Source organism: Aristolochia californica, unplaced genomic scaffold (genome assembly GCF_029961685.1).
Source record: "Aristolochia californica isolate CCGP_79_NKW_82.1479 unplaced genomic scaffold, dmAriCali1.0.hap1 SCAF_12, whole genome shotgun sequence".
NCBI classification, from domain to species: Eukaryota; Viridiplantae; Streptophyta; class Magnoliopsida; order Piperales; family Aristolochiaceae; genus Aristolochia; species Aristolochia californica.
Window position 1 is genome coordinate 16,650,534 of NW_027181793.1, and position 22,094 is coordinate 16,672,627.

Below are 22,094 nucleotides of genomic sequence, written 5' to 3' on the forward strand. Positions count from 1 at the left end.
AAAGTACAAAAGTGGTGTCATATTTTAAATTTCCAACGGAGTGATCTCAAATGAAAGTAGAGTACAAAAGAATCATCAAACAATCACCAACCTTGAAACTTTTGGGCCTTCACGTTTTAAATATTTTTACTGCTAACAGAAGTATTACCCAAATTATCATGGAAGAGGCTTCGAGATTGGACATACTTTGATCCTTTTCCAATTCCTGTTGCTTCAGTTTACAATCTCAACGCTCGTCAAAGGGGCCCCTGCATGAAGCTGGAGGGCACAATCACCTACGACCTGTAAGAAGACCCAAATATTAAACCAGTGAAGCAGCAGGTAAAAAGAGTTAGGGAGACCCACCAAGGCTTAGCTTCCAATCTGAGGGGTGAACCTAATGTGCCCATTCTTTTTAATGAAAAGCCCTGATAACCCTTTTACCATAACTGTGCTATTTTTCTTGACCCACATGGCTATGTTATTTAATGGCGGAGGGTGTATGGTCCACTACTAATGTGTGGCATTTTATATGAGTCCCAAAACAAACTGTATGCTTCCACATAAAAAAACTAGTCCACTAATTTCAATACAGTGCCAGTTAGAAAAATTCCAGATAAAATGTGTTATCTCACATGAAAATACTAGGACCGCAAACCCGCATTATGAAACATACATAATATCCAATAAAAACAATATTTTCGTTTTTCTCATTCTTAGTGCTAATAATAACTATAACGAAATTTCAAAACTGTGTTAAGAACTCGATTATTGATTTTGCAGTGGATGTGCATAATTTCACAATTTTCATTAGCCTCTTTTTTCAGGGGCTAAATCACATATGACATTAAATGAATACATTCCCACAGAGATCAACAAAATGCACATGTAAGAGCTGTTAGTGGATACCTTAGCCATTGTTCTATAAGAATATTCAGTAACACCAGCAACGTGAGGTGTAATAAGGACATTTGGATACTTCAAAATCGGATCTTCAGGATCAAATGGTTCTGTCCAAGCAACATCAATACCTAAGCCACCCAGATGACCTGATTCAAGGTGAGAAGCAACAGACTCATAATCAAGTAGACCTCCTCGAGCAATATTTACAAGAAGAGAACCCTGGAATTACGAAGTAACTGTTAGCGGAGTGGCACTCATGGATTCAAAGTGCTATAAAAAATCACTTGCACTGTTTGGGCAGAAGATCCAATGAATAATGGTTCGTTTTAGGACTATACTAATAATTGGTGACCACAAAACCATTTTTTTGGCCCCATGCCTGCAAAAATCAATTTTTGGACTACATACCTGTTTCATAGAAGAAATGAATTTCTTGTTTACAATGCCAGCCTGAGAGTAGCATCACCGAAAATGCACTTAGCAATACTGGTAAGAAAGTATACTTGCACCAAAAGATTTATATATGGAACTATAGAAAAGGAGAACTACTAACCGTTTCTTTATTCAAGGACAAGCAAGCAACCACTATATCTGCTTCTGCAGCAAAATCATACATGTTTTCAGGACCCCCCTTCTTATCTATCAGACTCATATTTGAGGATGGTCTATCACCCGAATCTGAGATAAGAGCAAAAGATTCAAACCAATTACAGGAAGAAGAAAGGGAGTCAGCAGACTCCAATAGATAAGAACAATGATAATTTAATAATTTACTGCAGCAATGAGCACACACTTCTTCATTCTAAGTTGAAAGCTGTCAACATCAAACATTTCAAAAATAAATAAATAAAAGAAAAAAGATCTTCACATACAAATTTTCAGAGGTGAGGAGGAAAACAGACAAATTTTCAGAGGTGAGGAAAAACATACAAACTGAAACCTGCATGATTCTCATAAATCTATACCATTAATCTGGGTCCATCTTCGCTTGGTTGCAAGCAGTTTCACACCAAAAGGTCGCAAACGTTTTGCAAGATCAACTCCAATGCTTCCAAATCCCAATATGAAGACCTGCAGAGTGTCCTCGTGTTACCAAGTCATCATAATTATCTTAAAGTAAACTCAAACCTAAAGGCATACTAGAGTTTAAGTATCTACTACAATGTGCTGGTTTTCTTGGAAATAGAAGCACATCATGCACATGTACAGAAATGCACAAATATTGGAAGAAATACAATGTGCTGTTCTTCATGGAAATAAAAATCTATCAAGCATGTATATGGAAGCATTTGAAAATTAGAGGAAAATTGGTTTAGCTCTTTAGAACATATAAACTGAAATACTCCACTAATTGTCCTGAGAGAAAATATGTAAAAAGTATGTATAGATATATTTGAAGGAACACCAATTTTTCAGTTTTTGTTTTGAAAGAAGAACAAAGATTTTGTTGGAAAATATGACAGTAAGGGCAGTTTCATCATTTTATAGTGCATACTGTTGTTTCTCATTCATCTAAGATTAGTTCTGGTTAAGTGTCATAGTTAAGCTGATTCAGAAATTAGGAAGTTATTATGTTAGAATGGGTGTTATTTAGTGTCATTGTAAAGAGGGGCAATCTGGTCGTTTTTTGTAAATATGTTTTAAACTGTTAGAAGTTTTATTTGAGTTAATTAGGTTTTCTTTATTTAATATGAATGTATTTTCTCATCAAAAGTAAATTCCTAGGGTTTAAGAGTTGCAGGGACATGGATGTACATTTGAACATTGTTTAAGTTATAAATAGGGGAGAGGGACTATAAACCCTAATCTCTCCACCACTTTCATCCTACAAAATTCAAGATGGTATTAAAGCAGGTTGTCTAGGGTTTGTGGATTGACCTAATCTACTCAACAATGTGTTCAATCTTCTCCTTTGAATGAATTAACCTCCACAAATCTCTCGGTCTCTGTTTTAATCTCCATAGGTCTCGCAGTCACTGTTTTATTTGGTTTTTTAGTTTAATCTCTGCAATTTTATCACAATTTCATATGCTTCATTTGCTTCTCCATATCAACATGCTTCTTTAGATTCTCTTTAATGAGGTCTCCGTGCATTTGTTCGTTGAATTTCTAATTGATTTTCATTGGTGGGATTTTCAGCTGTCAACTTGTTACTTTCTGGTGGAGCTCGGAGCCGATTTCTACACCTTGCTCACAAGACCATCTCTCTCTTCTTGTATCTCTCAGAGACCCAATTTACTTTCGGTTACTTTCCGTTAACTGCACCCCACATCTGGTCATAATTATGAGCTTCAGGACTCGGATGAAATAGATGCCATAGCCTCCGTCTAGGCAAACTTGGGATGCTCTGGATTGTCCTCATAGACGGACAGAATCAGCAAGCAGATGCTGAGAATGTTTTCCACCTATTACTTACGACGCGAGTGCCTCCAAATCGCAGTCCGGACAAGCATCTGTCTCTCTCAGCACTCTCAGGATCAGGATACGCTCCAATATAGTTGGGGGTTTTGATAGCTGCAGAAGTCTTCTCAATAGCCTCATCGCTTGCACAGAGAGCAACCAGATCCTGTCATCTCATGTATCTGATCTTGGATGCTTAAGCAATCACTTTCTTGAAGTTTCGCTGGAGTAGATGTTGATTAATTCTGTTTCTACATCTGTTTCAGGCGTTGAAGACTCATTATTCAATTCAAAAGTTCAGTGCTGAGACAATAACTTCAGTTCCTCTTCAATTAGTGACTGTTTCTGAATTTATTAGTCCTCACTGTATATTCTTTGTTGCTTTATTCGGCCTCAGGATTGTTATTTCTGGATCTCTCATCTTGACTCAGTGTCTTTGCTCTCTGGATTCAGTCACTTACCTTGAGGAACCACGAGAATGACTATTTTATCTGACCTTTTGATGCTCCCCCTGGTTATGCTAGTTCTCCTTGTATAAAAGACAATAGCTGCCTGTCACATGCTTCAGTGAGCAGCAGTGACACCGTTGATATCCAAGAAAGAAGGGAAGGTCAAAGCCATGAAAAGAAAAATGTATAACTCCTTCATGGTTTAGTTCAACTTGATGGTCAAACTTGGTGTTATTATTTTGTTGGTTCTAACAATTTAGTATCTTACTTTTTTGCACTTTGGATTAAACATGTTTCTTGCACTAACATCATTATGGTCATCTAGGAGATGGGGAAGCTTGAGGGGGTGAAGATGAATAGAGAATGGATCAGGTGGCTGGATGACGGTGGGTATTTTTGCAGCAGATGGGGAAGCTTGAGGGGATGGAGGTGAGGTGTGGGGGTTGGGGTGCATAGGATTTGGGATTGGCAAAGGCGGGAAAGGATTGGTTTGAGAGTTTTCAGGGGGTTTGGCATCAGAGATACCAGAAATTCGAATGATACACGATTTGAACTGTTCCCATCCAAAACCAGAGTTCGATGACTCTTGGATGTAGATTCTCCCCACTATCAGTCTGCCTCTGCATTGAGTAATCTTTCATTCCCGAGCTCCTTTTATACGTATGCACGGAAATATGGAAGACAATGTTTCCGATCAAGGGTTCCTTGGAGGTCCTCGACAAGTCTAGCAGACGAGTGGAAGCATTGAACTGGGTGATGAAGGCACTACTAGCAATGAACGGGATAGAGACGAATCCTCTTGTTGAAAAGTAGATGTGAACCATCTGGCCAGCACAATCAAAGGCACACAAGAAGTTTCCGACTTGGAAGGTGGCCATCGGATTGGCAATTTCTGTAGTTCTGTGAGCTCACCATCTGCTAGCATTACATCGATTCATCGTCTGCCATCCACACACGTCATCTTCTTTGATAGGAGTAACAGTTGCTTCCGCAGGAGCATCACTGGTGAGCAAGGGAGTTTCTCGCAAGATGTCGATCACTTCCTTATAGGTAGGAAGGATCGAAGCATTTTTAGGATGGGCGTCATCAACAACGACAGTAAGATTCTTTGTTGTTTCATCTCGCCAAATAGTATCCTTTCGTGATAGGTCTCGAAATCCATCAAGGTAATTGGAACCACAAAAAACTGTCTTGAGTTGCCCGTCGTGTTGGTCTAATGGCGACCTCCTGTCGATTGTTGCCGGCATCCAGAGTCTTTCATCAGGTAGCTTGTCGCTCCTCGCCATCGATGTGGTTATCGCCTACGTCCAAAGTCATCCATCAAGCTGGTTGTCGCTCCTCGCCTCGAATAAATCAGTGTAGCCCTCCTAGACTCTCCACATGTAGGGAACATTACCACAATTCTCATGTCCTCCATGAATGTAGGGCGTCCATTTCATCTTCCATTGCCAGTTGCAAATATGTAGAATGAATAATCGAGGCAGTCAATGCGCAAACAAACTTGGCATAGGAAGGAGACAAAAAGTTGTATGTAACAAATCAGAAATAGGATGTTGGGTACAAGACCGTTTACCTTTCCATAGGGCAAGGAGACATCAAGAGTGAGATCAGATGATGGATTTCCAAATAAATCAGACAATAAGGAGGGCTATGCAGGAGAAATAATTATTTAGTCAGTGTTGGAGGCAGTGAAATTGGAGCTACTTGCTTTGGCCTACGTTTGTAGACCTGCAGTGGCTTAGATAATGGTGGTGAAGAAGGCTCAATGTCCGGAATGATGGGAAGAGGAACAGAAACAAGAAAATTATCAACGGACTCAACAAGACCAGCAAATCAAGAGAGATATAAAATTTCTTATTTATTGGATCAGAGCATTTAAATCCCTTTTGAACTCAGGAATACCCAACAAAGACACACTTTACTGCATAAGGAGACAATTTATCTAGAGAGGAGAAAATATGAACATAGAACACACAACCAAACACTTTAAGAGATGAACTGAATAGTGGTTGATCAAGACTGACAACTTGAAAGGGAAGACCACCTTGCAAGACATCAAACAAATTCCGATTAATCAAGTAACAAGCTCAAAAAACAACTTCTCCTCAATACAATTTAGAAACATGCATCTAGAAAAGCATGGTATGAGCTGCCTCAAGTGTCTATTTTTCCATTCAACAACCCCATTTTACTGTGAGCTTAAGGCACGAGAGGTTTCATGAATGATTCCATTTGAGGCAGAAAAAGATTAAAATGCAGTACTCGAATATTCTTTAGTATTGTCTCAATGCAAGATAGAAAATTGAACTTTTATTTCCATACAGAATTGTTTAAATACATCCAAGATTTCTAAACTATCATTGAGATGAACAAATTCTTACCCTGATATAAACTACACAAAAAGTGAACATTCAAGACTAAGAAAACCATGATATCTGATTGATGAAAGAAAATAGAGAGAAACCAAACGCACTGTTTTTCCAAGGAGAGTCTCCCCAGTTGGCTCTCCTAACCTTCTCTGTTTCACTGCAACTTCCATCTCCTTCTACACCAATAACATGTGACAAACAAAAATCAGTTTATGGGCTTGCAAGAGAGTTAAAGAACAAATTAGCCAAGTACCCAATTTAAGCCAATTAACTATCTGAAAACAGCTATTCGTGTTTAACAAACTCAGCCACTTGAATGCTAATTGTTTTTTTCTTTTTTTATTTCATTTTTTTTTTTTTTTTTTTGAGAATGAGGAACATACTATTAGAGAGGAAAGAATGCACAAAAAATAACAAAATCACAAAGAAAAAAATCTGGGAGAGCAACACAAAAAACCTGAAACGAATTTCTTTTTTCATCTCAAAAAAAAAAAAACTCAAAAAACCTGAAAACCGAAAAATACATCAAACTGTAATATATATCAGAAAAGAATCCCAAGCATTTAATTGTCTTTCAATGCTGATTCTCTCTAAGCATGTAAAAAAATATTTCCATCAAAATTTGCATTAAGCAGTAAATGAGCATAACAAATGATATAAATTACAAAAGAGAAATCTGTTGTTAAATTTGAGATATGATGAGATACAACTATTAAAATGAAAGCAATCAATAGAAGGATCAAGTAGAGAGGACAACTAAAGAGAAAGAAGATAAATAACGAAAAGAATGAAGAAAAAAAAGAGGAATAGACTCAAACTGATAGCATTTGACCCCTGTAAGCTCTTACTTGTAATCTCTAATCTCTTACTTTTAATCTATCATTATAATCTCAGATTAAAGTACCCAATTATATTTATACCCTTAATTCTAAAACAGAAAGAGAGAATCATAAGTTACACTCACGCTCAATACAACATGACATAAGCCATCGACTGAGTAACCTACTTGCTTCTTGAGAAGGCCCAGCATCAAATATATGGCCATTTCTGCACATGATGCTGAATTACCGGTCACATTGCCAGGAATTCTTGCAACTTTGACTCCGTGGCATGTTGCAGCATCAATATCAACTCCTACAAAAAGGTAGCATAAATGTTGGCAGGAATACTTACCAAAAGAAATGCAAAGAGAGACAATTAAAGAAGAAAAATCAAGTCAACTAGCTGCAACAACCAAGACTGTGTTTATGGGCAAGGTTGGCAACACAGACGATAAATACCTGTACAGGGTTTGAGCTATGTAAATATGCTCAACTCAGTGTGAAATCCTAGATTGCTCAAGATGAGATTCAGTCAAGGTAAACAAGCTCAACCAGATTAGCACATGGTCCACAGTTGAAAATTAGCCATGTCAGACCACACCTAACATGGATAAGACATAACATTTTTAAAATAAATAAAGACATTGCCAACTTCATCAAATTGATTAAGACAAGTCCACCTGCCCCCCTAAGAAGAGTTCTTCTCATCTCTTAAAGCTTGCTACTTTTTTATTTGCCTTCAAATTTTAAATTCTCAAACAGCTCTCGTGAGCTCTGATTTTCTCTTCTTCTCAAGTTCAAAAATTATTTTCTGTTCCTCCAAATGAGCTAGCTGATTTTATATATATATTTTTCTCTTCTTATTGAAGAGGTAGGTTTCAATCAGAAAACATAACTATGAACTGGCAAACAACAGGTTTTGAGCCACGTTATTATATGAAGCAAGTTAGGTTAATGTAAATTTGGGCCACTTTAGTACATGGAGCAGGTTAGGTTAATGTAAACCCATGCCTACATATTTAACAAACTATCCTTAACCTAAATAGGTTAATTGAAGAGAGTGAATTTCCAATGAAGAGAGAAAGGAAACATCAATTCTAAGGGCTGAAAAATTCTGGATTCTGTTTTTATGGCCCACAAGTCCTCCCATAGGTCAGGTAGTATAGGGTTCTTTTAAAATTAGATATGGCAAAAGCTTTTGATAAGGTAAACTAGAAATTTATGGATTGGGCTATGCGTAACATTGGTTTTGAAGCCAAATAAAGGTTTTGGATTCACAATTGAATATTTCGTTTTAAAAATGGTGATTCTTAATGATTCATAGTTGCATGTCTTCAACTTCTTATTATATATTGGTCAATGGAGAGGCAAAGGGTAGTCTTAAAAGGTCACGAAGGAGGAGACAAGGTTGTTCTTTATCACCCATGTTTTTAACATTGTTGGAGAAGCACTTGCTATCATTTTTCAAGCCGCACAATTCTGTAATTGGCTAAACTTTTTCCCAAATACATATGTTCCATTTTCTTCACATTTACTTCAATTTGCAAATCACACATTGTGTTTTTTGAGGGTAACATTGATCAAATAACCACTGTTACAGCCCTTCTGCATATCTATGAATTGATTTCAGGGCAGAAAGTAAATTGAACTACGTCAGCGCTTATAGGAGTGAACCTTTTCAGGAGTTGCAGCTTTCTCTTGGCAATGCATTGGGTTGGGTTGTGAAGTGTCTACCCTGCCCACTTTCTATTTGGGTCTTCCTTTGTTTCAAGGAAGGCCTTCAGTTGATCATTGGGCATCAGTTGTGGAAAGAATGGAAAAGGGACTTGACATGTGGAGAGGTAGATTATTGAGTTTTGATGGATGGACCACCTTAACGAAGGCGACCTTCCCCGGTATTCCTAGCCATTATCTTTCCTTCATCCCTTGTCCAAGATTTGTAGCTTTGAAGATTGAGTCTATTAGGCATTGATTTCTTTGGAAAAGTAATGCAGATAGTTTCAGATATCATTTGGTTAACTGGGATGAGGTTTGTCTTCCGAAAGCTAATGGTGGTTTAGGTCTAAGGTCTATAAGTATGATGAATAAAGTTTTGCTAGCAAACTGGTCGTTGTGTTTTGGAACTGAGCGCAATCCACTTTGGAGGTAGCATATTGTAGTTACACATGGCTAAGCGGAGGACTCTTAGCTGCTCTTTGCTTCTGTTCCAGTGCATAATTCAAGTTTGTGGAAGACAATTGATTCCTTAAAACCTGTCTTTTCTTAATAGAATTTGGTTCCATGTTAGAAGCGACCATCAAGTTAGGTTCTCATTAGACAAGTGGATTGGGAATTCTTCTTTAACCACTTCTTTCTCTTGACTTTTTAAAGCGGTTTTAACTCAAGACATTTTGGTTTCTCAATTGTATGTTAGGGGAGCTTGGAATTTAAATTTTTGACAGTCTCAATAACATTGAAACTGTTGAAGTAGGGAACCTGAAGAAAATTTTGAAATTTATTATCCATTTTGAACCGATCAGATACAAGGACTTTATAAAGCAAGGTATTGCTCTTCTAGGAAAGTTTGACGTTCTACTCATCTCTATAAATCAGGAAACTATTATCTACTAATTTACAGCAAATACAAATCTGACCCTAATCTCTAGAAAACATGAAACTATTATCTACTAATTTACAGCTAATCTCCTATAATTCAAAATACAAATCTGACCCTACCATTACTTCTATCCACAGAAATCTTGGGATTTTAATCAATCCCGAATTTCCAACACTCTCCCTCAAGCTGGGGAGTAGATATTTTCCATCCCTAGCTTGCTCATAATCCTCTGAAATGTTGAAATCACCAATCCTTTAGTTAAGATGTCTGCTAATTGGTCCTCTATAGAAATGTAGGGAGTGCAAATCAATCCGCTTTCAAGTTTCTCCTTTAGGAGGGGTTAGTCAACATTTGCTTCAACTTCAACTTCAAATTCAAATTCAATTGAATGATCTAATTCAATTTCAAATTCAAGTTGGGTGTTAGTGTGAACGAGTTCAAGTGCACTAGAAAACAGTTTCCATTGTTAGTGCCCCAAAATGAGAAATATAACCAAAACAAGAGAATGAGTAACTTGTAATAATATACTTAAATAGAACATATATACCTAAACACCAAATTAACCAAAAAAAACATGATTATTACACTAATTTAATGTAGAATTAAAATATATTAATATACTAATTAATTAAATAAGATATTATATTAATTAATTATTGCAATTTATTGTACATTAATACAGTAATTACGCGTGACAATTAACTATGCACTGATTAATTATAAAAATAAATAAATACAAAGTAAAAAATCACAGAAACGAATATAATAATTTTATTTATTTATTTATTAATAACATAAGATATATTTTAACATAAAAAAGGAATAATTAAACAAAAATAATTGATCAAATGCTTACTTTAACACAATATATATTTTTACGTATTATTAATTAATAATATATTTCCGCTAAATTTAATACCATTGGTTAAATTAATTATAAAAAGGGATTAATTAAACCAATTCTCCTAGTTTGTGGACAAGAGCTTGGTAAGATGAAACTCAAACCCACTGTATCACCCTTTATTGGAAACCCCAAAAGCCTATATGACAATCGTTTTAAGAACACAGAACTTGATTTCTTCTATCTTGCTTCAAATTCAACAAATCAAGAAATTCCTCCTCTCCTCCAAATAAAAAAAAAATCATTTTTCACACAAATTACCTTGTGTTCAAGCTCAGTTCTTTCGTCATCTCAGGAAATCCAAGAACACCAAAAGCTGGTCCTCGTCAATCGCTTTAGGAACAAAAAGAAACCAAATAGGAGCCTCAATTACAGTTGGTAAAAGTATCACTTCATCTTGTCCTGTCCTTTCTTCCTCCAATTAAAAAAATTATATAAATATATCTCTAGCAGCTCTTGAATTATCGACTTAATTCAAAGAGACCTCCACCAATTCCTAGGCCTCATAAATCATTAAAGGAGAACCAATTGAAAAGTATGCCCTAGAATCCAAAACTCAGAAGAGCAAAGATAAAAGAAACCGATTGAAAGGCGTTGTTTATAAATTATCAAGAAGACCATCAACTCCTCTGAGTTTTCATCCCGAAGCCATGGCACGGGAAATCAGGTACCTTCAAGCGAAGATTATCTGAAGACAACCGCCAAAAGAAACCACCACAAGGCACAAAGCACGATCTATGCGCTTCTTCCATATACAGAGGCCGAGAGGGATAAGAGACAAGAAGGGAGAAGCGAGAGGGAGGCCGAGAGGGAGAAGGAGACGAAGAAGCCGAGAGGGAGAAGAGAGCGGGAGAGCTTCTTCTATTTTATTTTTTATTTTATTTTATTTTTATAAAGAGCTTCTTCTATTCCTAAGTAGTACTTTAAGTTTCCAAGACCCTTTGAGAGGGAGAAGAAACGGGAAGGGAGAAACGAGAGGGAGGCCGAGAGGGAGAAAGAGACGAAGAAGCTGAAAGGGAGAAGAGAGCGGGAGAGCTTCTTCTATTTTGTTTTTTTTTTTTGTTTATAAAGAGCTTCTTCTATTCCTAAGTAGTACTTTAATTTTTCCAAGATCCTTCGAGAGGGAGTAGGAGACGAAGAAGCCGAGAGGGAGAAGAGAGCAAGAGAGCTTCTTCTTTTTTTTTTTCTTTTTTTTCTTTTTTTATAAAGAGCTTCTTCTATTCCTTAGTGGTACTTAAATTTTCCAAGATCCTTTATTTTGAATTATTTTGCTAAATACTTCTGATGAGCTTCCTTTTCATCTAGATCATTCCCAATTACGAAAATGTCATCCATATAAACTATCAATGTCGTGACTCTCCCTAAGGCCAAATGTTTGATAAACAAAATATGATCACCTTGGCTCTGTTTATAGTTCATATTCAACATTGTTTTACAAAATCTTCCAAACCATGTATGAGGAGATTGTTTGAGCCCATACAAGGCCTTTTTCAGTTTGCACACATTGTTTTTACCCAAATTTATGCCAAAGCCAAGTGGAACTTCCATACAGATTTCCTCCTCAAAATCTCCATGTAAAAAAAGATTCTTCACATCGAACTGTTGTAAAGCCCAATGATACTTCGCTACTAGAGATAACAACACCTTTATTGTGTTCATCTTCGCCACTGGTGCAAACGTCTCCTGATAATCCACCCCATAGGTCTGTGTATATCCCTTGGCTACTAGTCTCCCTTTATAACTCTCAATGGATCTATCCAACTTATACTCCACTGTGAAGACCCATTTACGCCTCATCAATCTCTTTCCAATTGGTAATTCCACTAGATCCCATGTTTTATTTTTCTTCAAGGCCTCCATTTCTACTCTCATTGCATGCTTCCATTCCTCTTTGCCAAGTACCTCAGATAAGGTTTGTGGGATGGCTGCAGTGTTTAGATGAGTTAGAAAGCTTTTGCGTGAGGTTGATAATTTTTCAAAGGACACAAAATGGGATAAAGGATGTTGCGTGCACTTTCTAACACCCTTTCTTGTGGCTATGGACAAATCCAAATCAAGAACAGTAGGTGAGCTGCAGTGAGAATAGCTTCCTCCCAAAAGGATTTTGGAGTATTCTTTTGGAACAATAGGGCACGAACAGAGGCTAAAAATGACCATTTTTTCTTTCAACAACCCCATTTTGTTGGGGTGTGTCAACACACGAAGATTCATGTATAATTCCCTCTTTTTGAAAGTATGGAGACAAATTTTGATTAAAGTAGTCTCTAGCATTATCTATACTCAACCTCTTAATTCCAACATTGAATTCATGTTTGACCATTGTTTGAAAAATAGGAAAAATGTTGCTTATATCAGATTTTTGTTTTAGCAAATAAATCCATGAAACCTGAGTGCAATCATCAATGGGCAAGACAAACCAACGAGCCCCTAAAATGTTGGGAATTCGAGATGGATCCCAAATATCACTTTGAATCAAAGAAAAATGCGTTGTAGTTCTTTTATTACTCAAAGGAAAGGAAACACGTCGGTGTTTAGCAAATTCACAAACATCGCAAAGAAAATTGTTTACATTAACATTCTTAAACAAATATGGAAACATGACACTAAGGATACTAAAGAAAGGGTGTCCAAGTCTAAGATAATGAAGCCAAATTTGGTCTTTATTGAAATGAGAGTTGTTGGACAGAAACGAAAGAGGTGATTTGTTCTCATTGTTCACTTGGCCACTAGGTAACTCAAGATAATAAAGACCATGTCTTGCCTTAGCATGTCCAATTGTCCTCCTCGTAACTTGATCCTGAAATACACAAGAAATACGAGAAAACACCACACTGCAGTTCAGATCTTTTGTAAATTGATGAATAGACACAAATTTGTAGATAACTTAGGTACATGTAGCACGTTTTCAAGTATCATGTATAGACTTAGAACAATGCCTCCCTGGCCTGTAATAGTGGTCATGGATCCATCAGCAATGGCTATTTTTTTACTGCTAGAGCAGGGATGATATGTGAAAATTTTTTGTGAAAATTTTGTGTTAAGTTGGGTCCAAGGCCCATCCCAAAATGACTAACCAACTTAGGAAACCTCTTTACCAACTAATAAACTCAAAATCTTTGTACTCACTAATCTATGTGGGACTATTCCTTAACACTCTCCCTCACATGTAGACCCTCTTTTGTGGATCTACAAGTGGATAATTTAGGAGTAAGCAGTCTAGGTGTAGGCCCTCTTTTGTGGCTCTACAAGTAGATAGTTTGGGTGTAGGCCCACATATGAGTACCTGCTCTGATACCATGTTAAGTTGGATCCAAGGCCCATCCCAAAATGACTAGCCAACTTAGGAAACCTTTTTACCAACTAATAAACTCAAAATCTTTGTACTCACTAATCTTTGGCCTGCAATAGTGGTCATGGATCCATCAGCAATGGCTATTTTTTTACTGCTAGGGCAGGGATGATATGTGAAAATTTTGTGTGAAAATTGTGTGAAAAATTTGTGTGAAAAATGAGTCATATAATTGGTTGCCCCAAAGTCAATAACCTAGGAGTTTGAAAAATCTGAACCAGAGGCACTAAAGCATATAAGGAATGAAGCTTACCTGAATTTGGCAAGGAACAGGTACCTGTAGACTTCTCTAATGAATCAAGGAGTGATCTCAATCTTCTGATGTCTTCTTTATTGAATTCATTATGCTTTGTTTTCCCTAGATTGAGTCATATGCACCTGGCTTCGCTGTGTTCCACTTCTAGGTCCTCTATTCCACTAAGAACTTTATGGTTTTCCATGAAGCTTCCACCATTGCTCTTGGTACGATGAGGCTTTTTGCAGTAGGTACACCAGAGGTTATCCTTGTTTGAGGGCTAAGACTCCATTTTCCCAACTTCTAAAGAGGCCAATGTTTTTTTAGTATTAAACTTCGGTTTCTCATCATTGATTTTTCCAATTAACATTTTTGATCCTTCAACCGATTGAGAGTAAAGCATAACTCCCCTTCGACTTTCTTTAGCATTGATGATGGAGGTGGTCACCTAGAGAAGCAAAACAAGAAATGTGGTAGCAAGGTCAATTGCAGAAACAAAGTATAGATCCATGGCACATGCAGTAAGTGAACTATTATGGCTCAAATCCTTCATGACTGAATTGGGTTTCCAAGTAAACAAACCGATGCAACTTCATTGTGATAATCTGGCAGCCAATCACACTGCAAACAACCCAATGTTTCACAAGAACAAAACATAGCAAGATAGACTATCATTTTGTTAATGAAAAGTTGCAAGCTGGTGTAATATCTATGCAGTACATCCTATCCAAGAATCAACTAGCAGATATCATCACAAAGGCCATTGCTGCAAAATCTCTCTCAAAGACATGTTTCAAGCTAGGAATTTATGATGTTTTCTCACTAGCTTGAGGGAGAGTGTTAAAGAAGATAGTGGCACTTTATGTAATTTAGAGAGTGACGGGCATGGGGATGTAATAATGTTAAACTCTTGAGTTTTTTTTATTTCACTCATGTACTAAAGTTTTATGCCCTCAAGTCTATAAATAAAGGTGTGAGGGGGAGGGCAAACCTAACATGCCCTCAACCCTAATTCTCTCTAATCTCTCTTGCTTGATCTCTCTCTTTTCCTCTCTTTTTCTCTCTTCTTCTTGCACCTTCTACCTACAAACCCTAAGTTCTCTAAACATGCAAAGCTAGAATCAAACAGAGCTGAGGGTACCCGTTGTTGATGATATACTTGTAGTGGTTTCTCAACAGTAACACTAGGTGAAGGTCCTAGACTATTATCCATAGGTGTAGAAATAACTAACTTTGCACCTGTAGTGGAAGAAAGGAACCACATCAACGGTGGAGGATGGAAAAAAATGGGTATCATATAAAAATGTTACACTAGTAGATACAAATGTTTTCTTCGTAAAATGACAAAAACATTTGTATCCCTTTTGTGTATGAGAATATCCCAAGAAAATACAATTAACTACACAAAGTGACAATTTATCTCTAGAAGAACGAAACACATGTGCAAAACAAACACAACTGAGTACACATGGAGATAATGGGAATAATGGAACTAAAGGCAATAAATTTTGTATAGGAATTTTACCCCCAAGAACAGAAGAAGACATCTTGTAGATAAGAAAATATGCAGTAAGGACCGTGTCACCCCAATACGACTTGGTTAAATTCATATGAAATATCATTGTATGTACCACTTCCAACAAATAACGATTTTTACATTCAGCTATTGCATTTTGTTGTGGAGTAAACACACAAGATGACTGATGAATATTCCCTTGACTCTAACAAAAGATATCAAATTTCTCCCAAAGAAGATACACACAAGTGCATCTACTAAAATTATCAATGAACGAAAGGTAATACTTATAGCCAAATAAATTAGTTATAGGACAAGGACCCCAAACATTAGAATGAACAATGTCAAACAACTGAGTGCTCCTATGATGAGATACAAGAAATGATGTCTAGTGATGCTTGCCCAATTGACACGATTCACGCTGAAATGAAAGACTGGAACAAAATGCAGGAAAACGCTAAACCAATTTCGTTGGAGATGGATGACCGAACCATCAATGCCACTATAAAGGTGAGATTGCTGAGTGTAAAGCATGTAATGTATTATCTGGTGAGTGACTCTCCAAATAATACAATCCGCCCCTCTCACGAGCAAAACCAATAATCCTCTTTGTCACGAGATCTTGGAAAATACAGTGGGTAGGATAAAAGGTTAATGCATTAACAATTCATTGATTATATCAATTGACTACCACACAACAAACTAAGAGGAAACTTGGGACCAAATAACACAGACTAAAAAGATAGGAATGAAGTAGGGACAACCGTAAGAACTCCTTAAATTGATGAAATAGAACCATCAACTAATGTAACATGTTTAATATCAGATGACCCTTTTAAATCTGAAAATAAAGATGACAAACTTGACATATGGGTCGTAGCTCCTGAGTCAAGAACCCAGGTGGACAATGGACACATGAAGAGCAGAAATACTTGAACAAGCTAGAGTGGTTGTAGGAGCAGAAGTCCGAGCCATAGATGTTGAAGAAGAAGCAGTTGAGAGTTGAGCATTACGTTGTACTAGTTGTTGTTGTTACGGTAGTAGTTGGTGTATTTCATCATATGACTCTAGTCTAACAATGCTTACCATCTCAGTAGGAGTATCACTAATATCATTAATGGTTGAGTTTGCCCACGCTGGTTTACTAAACTTGATCCAACACTTATCCAAGAAATGGTTTGTCCTGTCACAATGATTACACTTTTTCTCCGATTTTCCATCACCTCAGCCTTGACCTTAACCAAATCCATTTCTACCTCTATCTCTACCTCTACTAACACTAACGACCTTTAGAAGATTCTATAAAAGTAGAGGCATTAAGCGCAGAGGCATCCACCACCTTAACTCCTTTAGCACCCTTGTGTCCAACAATAGTTTCGAAATGCATGATGTTGTTGAAGGTAATCGACAAGGTAGGCACATGATCTAAAGCAAGTAATTGAGCCCTTTCTCCGTCAAATTCAAAACCCAGGCCACCAAGAAATTTAGCAAGCAGCAGCTGGTTTTGTTGTTTCCTTAAGTCCCGTTCATCTGTAGTGAATGGATGATAGACATTTATCTCCTACCATACCCCTAGAAACTCACTGTAATATTTTGTAACAGGTTTGTTGCCTGTAATATTCTGTAACGGGTCTGTTACCTCTCTTGAGACCAAAGAAATTTGTATATAATTCATACACTCGAGAAAGATTGCTCTCTTGTGCATATAATGAATCTAGGGATATCCATATCTCCTGTGACGTTTCACAATTCATGATTTGATTCCTCAATTTAGAATTGACATTGTTTATAATCCATGTCATAACTTGGCAGTCTTCTGCCTTTCAATCATCATTCATAGGTATTGAAGGGCCATCTCTAATATATCTGGACTTTCGTTTAGCCTTCAAATACATTCTTACAGACTTAGACCAACAAAAATAATTCTGCTTATTCAACTTTTCCGAAGTAATAACAATGGTATTTTTTTCCATCAGAACTACAACTTCCCTTGACGGAGTATATACCTCACCGGTATCAGCCATAAGTACCACAAAAAGGTCTCAATTAAGCAAATATAACTTCAGGTAACAAGATGGTGTGCAAGGTAGGTGGGCCCCACTTCACAAAAAATTAGGGTTTTTTTATGCAATCTATGCTGATTGACACACCAATAGAGAGTGATTGTACACTAAAGAATCACAAATCAGTAACAATTAGGGTTGACATCACCTTCCACAGAGATGATGCAGTCAAGAAGCCCAGTATTGGGCTGCATACCAGGTAAAGGGGAATTTCCAAAAATCAGTAGTCCTAGGAATCTATCTCATCAATAACTGCACTTAAAGGTAGTAGTGGCCAACAACCCAAAGGTTTTGGCAGAAAAGAAAAGAAAAAAAACTGATTTATGTCGAACCATAGTAGGACACAAGCCTTGAGGAACCTCCTAAGGTGACGCAGTCTTCAATGGAGAGAAAAAAGACAAAAAGAGGCTTCCAACTAGGATTCACTACTTGATACAATGTGAAAAAGTAAAAATGTAAAATAAGAGGAAATAAAGAGAAAGATCGAAGAAGAAAAGAGATGAGAAGAAGAGGACAAAAGAGACTTCTTGAGAAGAGTCTCGTTGGGGGTTGAGCACGATCCCCTCTTCTATTTATTACGTGAGGCTTAGTCAAAGTACATAAATGCTCTTACATACTTAAAAGGACTTAAACCCTTATATCTCCCAATGCACATAAACAGAATACATGAAACTAAGCCTACTGATATAATTAAAGATTTAGAACTAGACAATGTGGATTTCAGAAACTTCTGCTGATGTGAAAAGACCAAAATAGCCCTCAGTAGCATTTCTAACAATCCCAAATAGGTCAAATTTTAGAAGAATTCTATGGTTTTTAATCAGGAAAAGATCTATTCATATCAGTTAGTCATTCCTTGGGTAGACCTGAAGTTAACTTTAACATGGGATGAGAGCAGGGCATGTATTTTGCTGGGTGTAGTTTGTGTCACATTTATGTTGTCTACATCTCAGGCTTGTCATCTATTTGTTTAGGCCTGAATGTGAGGGGAATGTTAGTGGGAGACATCCCACATATTTTAAATTTTAGAAAAGTTATGTGGTTATTATTTGGAAAAAGATTTGGCTAGTCATTTTGGGATAGACCTGGATCCAACTTTTTTCATAAAAAATTGGAAAAAATAAAGACACTAACAGTTAGCAAAAATTAACAAAGACAATATGGATACCTTCCAATCCAACACCAAACTGCATTATAAGCTTCATTTGACCCGCCTGAGCTATTAAATTTGCATCTAAACGTCTATTTTTCACAACACAAATGTGGTATCTTCCAATGACATTGGGCACTTCATCAAGAGGCACATCGTCAACCTGAAAATACAGAACAATTTCTTCAATTGCCCCTTTAGTGAAAAAAACTCAACCAACAAGAGACAACAAAATGACTGCAAGCATGAAAAGCAAGAAATTTAAGAAATTGGTTTTATATGCCTGCAATGCATTCAAACTCAGATGCAAATACTAGACTGGTTTGCAACTAATAGCAACAAAACATATGCATCGCAACTGTAAAGTAGTGAGATAACTGAATGTATCTTATACACATGAAAAAAGAGAAGATTTTAGTAGCTTATGTATTTATCACAGTTAAATCTGAACAGCAAAATTTTAAAACAAACTTTAAGCAATGCTTGAAAAGTAAAAGATGGCCAAACAGTGACAGAAATGGAATTGGTATATGAATGTAAATGGATTACTTGATAGCCCTGTCATGAAAGAAACATTAGAAGTTGAGAAAGTATACAGCAATAAACTCCAAATTACCATTTCAAAAAAAAAAATCTAATTACATCATACTGATATTTAAGTCTTTCATATTATATCCATGTTTTCTTAATACGATTTATAACAAGTAGTATGTAAATGATTACTTACATATTCAATTTTTTTTTTTTTTTGAAAAGTATACATATTTCAAATTTATCCAAAACTAACTCAGATTCAAGTGAGTGAGTGTTCAATCATTGCATGTAAAAATCACAACTATCTCCTAAAATGTTAGATTCTCTGATTTAGACATTTTTTATAATCTCAAAACTCTGGATGGCCCCAAAAAGCCAACTAGAAGAAATCTATACTTGCACTTAAATCTGCCTCATCCTCAAAGAAGCCACTGTTTAGCCAAAACAATAATAGTCTGAAGTCTAATGACCTGGATGAATGGATATTTCTGTAAATACTCTGCAGTATAACGTTGAGAAGCAGCAAAGTGAGGCCCACAGAAGAGCACGCGAGTGATGCCCATGCTATTATCATTGTTCCCTACCATTTCCTCTCCCATAATTCAAATCTGCAACAAACACAAGCACCTAAGGTGTCATATATTGGGAAAGAATCCAGCATAAGTACAGATGAGTTCAATAAAAAGATCGAGCACTCATAACTGAGTTCGATAAAGCAATTTTTTTTAAGTATAACTATTGGGATTTAATGACTTCTCCAGTTGAATCTATATCCACAATAAAAACCCAAACAACCTCTTTATCAGAATTTATTGATAATAATAATTGTTCAAAGAGATTATAATATGAAACTCTACATAAAGAGCTTCAGCTTCACTTTTGATCAGAAAACAAGAGTATAGAAGTGTGTGCAACATATGCTTATTCATCCTACACAATATGCATTGTCTCATTAATGCTGCTCAGACTCTACTGCAATGTAGCCGAACATTCACTAAGTTTGAATTTCAGTATTGAAATCAAAGGACATTCCACTTGTATGGAACTACATTTATAAGGTTATTAGGTGTAATATCATCATTCATACTATCATCAACAGTGAACACTACCAGAAAATTCTATGCCCAATATTGTTCTTCTCAACTGGTATGGAAATAATTGGAAGGCTCAAACTTCACATTCATTTCACTTGTCACGAGTGATAAGGGGACCCCCTATGGTAGCTAGCTAATCAAAGATATATTGACGTGCATTCAATAATGGTTCAGTCTTACTACTCATACTGGACGAAATGTTTAAGTATTCCTACCCATATTAGAAGCTCAAAAACAACCAAAGAAAAGATGAAAAGCTTACTCGAAATGGCCAAAAAAAAAGCAAACTACAAGGACTCCTCTTTATCTTCCTTGCGACTCATATAGTCCTCTCGAAAAACTCATCCATGCTTGTCAAACTTCCCAATTGAAGCAAGAGTAGACTTCTCTATGTTCTTTGACTTCACTTGAAGCGAAGAGATTTCACCAGGAACTTGTAAAAACTTGCACGAAGAACCACTGAATAAAATCACATACATGTTTCTAAAATGTTTGCGCCCGTCCAATAAGGAAAAAATAATTTTTTTTTAAATTACGAAAGCTTCCGTACGATTAGAGTATAACACTACAAACAGTAATCCTTCGTCTAGAGAGTAATCAGCGAACAGGAAAGTAAAAGATAAAGTGAAAATATCAGAGTAAAAGCAAGCTTCTCTTTAAGTTTCTTCTTTTACTCTTTTCTCTTTTCACCTGAAGACGAACTGCAAAGCGGCGGAGCCGGAGACCCTGATCTGGAATGGAATGCCTAAAAGCTAACACTTGCAGAAGACAATGGATAATGTAACTGTTTAGTTCACTTATACGCTGGGTAAAAAGACCCAAAAGTCGTTAGTGCCCACCGTAAGTGAAAGAGGGATATGTATTTTACTTTTTAGGCATAAACCACTCATGAATTCACTTTCCCTCCCTCAAGTACATTGGGCTCAGGCTGTCAGGAAAGGAGGCTATGTCAAACGAGGGTTTGGGAGAAAAAGAAAATTTCTCTCGCTCACGACTTACCTTCGGCTATTTAAATCACCCTTTGTGCGACTTGTTTCCGACGCTCGACTCCCTTCCTCTTGCCGTCCCCAGCACTGACGACCTTCGGTAACATCTCTCTCCTCTCTGCAACCTCTCTGGCTCCTCCCTCGTTCGTGACCGTTGGCAATTTCAATCGCTCCCTCTGCGACCTCTCCCCGGCGATTGACTTTCTTCCTCTTGCCGTCCCCAACACCGACGACCGTCGGTGACTTATCTCCCCTCTTTTCAACCTCTCCGACTCAATTCAGAAGAAAGTAAGGTAAAAATTGCTTCCTGTAAATCGATAGTTATTTTTTTTATTGTTTCTTAATTTCTGAGTATAAAAAGGAGATGGTTTTGTTGTTTAATCAATTCTTTTGTATGCAATTGTTAATTTCTTTAAATTTGTGAAGTATTAGTTAGTTCCAAAGTTGTTGTATATGGATGAATGCATTTGTTGGGATCTTTGTATGAAAACTAGGAATTGAAATGTAATATATGAAATAGTTTTTGCTTTTTCTCTTGACTGCTATTCCTTTGAGGGTTGTTGAGTTCTTGGAAAAGGTCACTTAAAAGTGTAAAATTCCAGATAATCCATTTTTTTTTAGAACTTCTCTCCAGTTTCATGTGTTATGACATAGTAGATGGCATTGTCCTTAATACCGTATTAGTTGTTTGCTATGTATTATTTTGATTTTTCCTCGGCCTCTTGTCTATTTATTTGATGTTTTTTAAG

At 36.7% G+C, this 22,094-nt stretch overlaps 1 protein-coding gene across 2 annotated transcripts; it reads right to left on the reverse strand.

The window, feature by feature from the left end:
- Window positions 1-21,116, reverse strand: LOC137946254 (uncharacterized). Of its 2 annotated transcripts, none has more exons than XM_068792478.1 (10): window positions 21,050-21,116; window positions 19,736-19,873; window positions 18,750-18,894; window positions 7,107-7,234; window positions 6,205-6,276; window positions 1,848-1,953; window positions 1,436-1,560; window positions 1,291-1,332; window positions 889-1,101; window positions 1-282 (listed from the first exon to the last, which is right to left on the reverse strand). In XM_068792478.1, the coding sequence occupies exons 2-10, from the start codon at window positions 19,862-19,864 to the stop codon at window positions 214-216; spliced, it is 1,029 nt and encodes a 342-aa protein (XP_068648579.1). In that variant the 5' UTR covers window positions 19,865-19,873; window positions 21,050-21,116; the 3' UTR covers window positions 1-213. The 2 variants fall into 2 exon arrangements, with proteins under 2 accessions (XP_068648579.1, XP_068648580.1); XM_068792479.1 differs by lacking the exon at window positions 21,050-21,116 and adding an exon at window positions 20,622-20,818.
- Window positions 21,117-22,094: the final 978 nt, after the last annotated feature.

Excerpts from the sequence above, each read along its gene's own strand:
- LOC137946254 (XM_068792478.1), bottom strand. The coding sequence starts at position 19,864 with ATGGGAGAGGAAATGGTAGGGAACAATGATAATAGCATGGGCATCACT. Across the intron at positions 7,235-18,749 it reads GTTTGGTGTTGGATTGGAAG|GAGTTGATATTGATGCTGCA; the intron begins GTATCCATATTG and ends ACCTTTTTGTAG. Across the intron at positions 1,954-6,204 it reads AGACTCTCCTTGGAAAAACA|GTCTTCATATTGGGATTTGG; the intron begins GTGCGTTTGGTT and ends GACACTCTGCAG.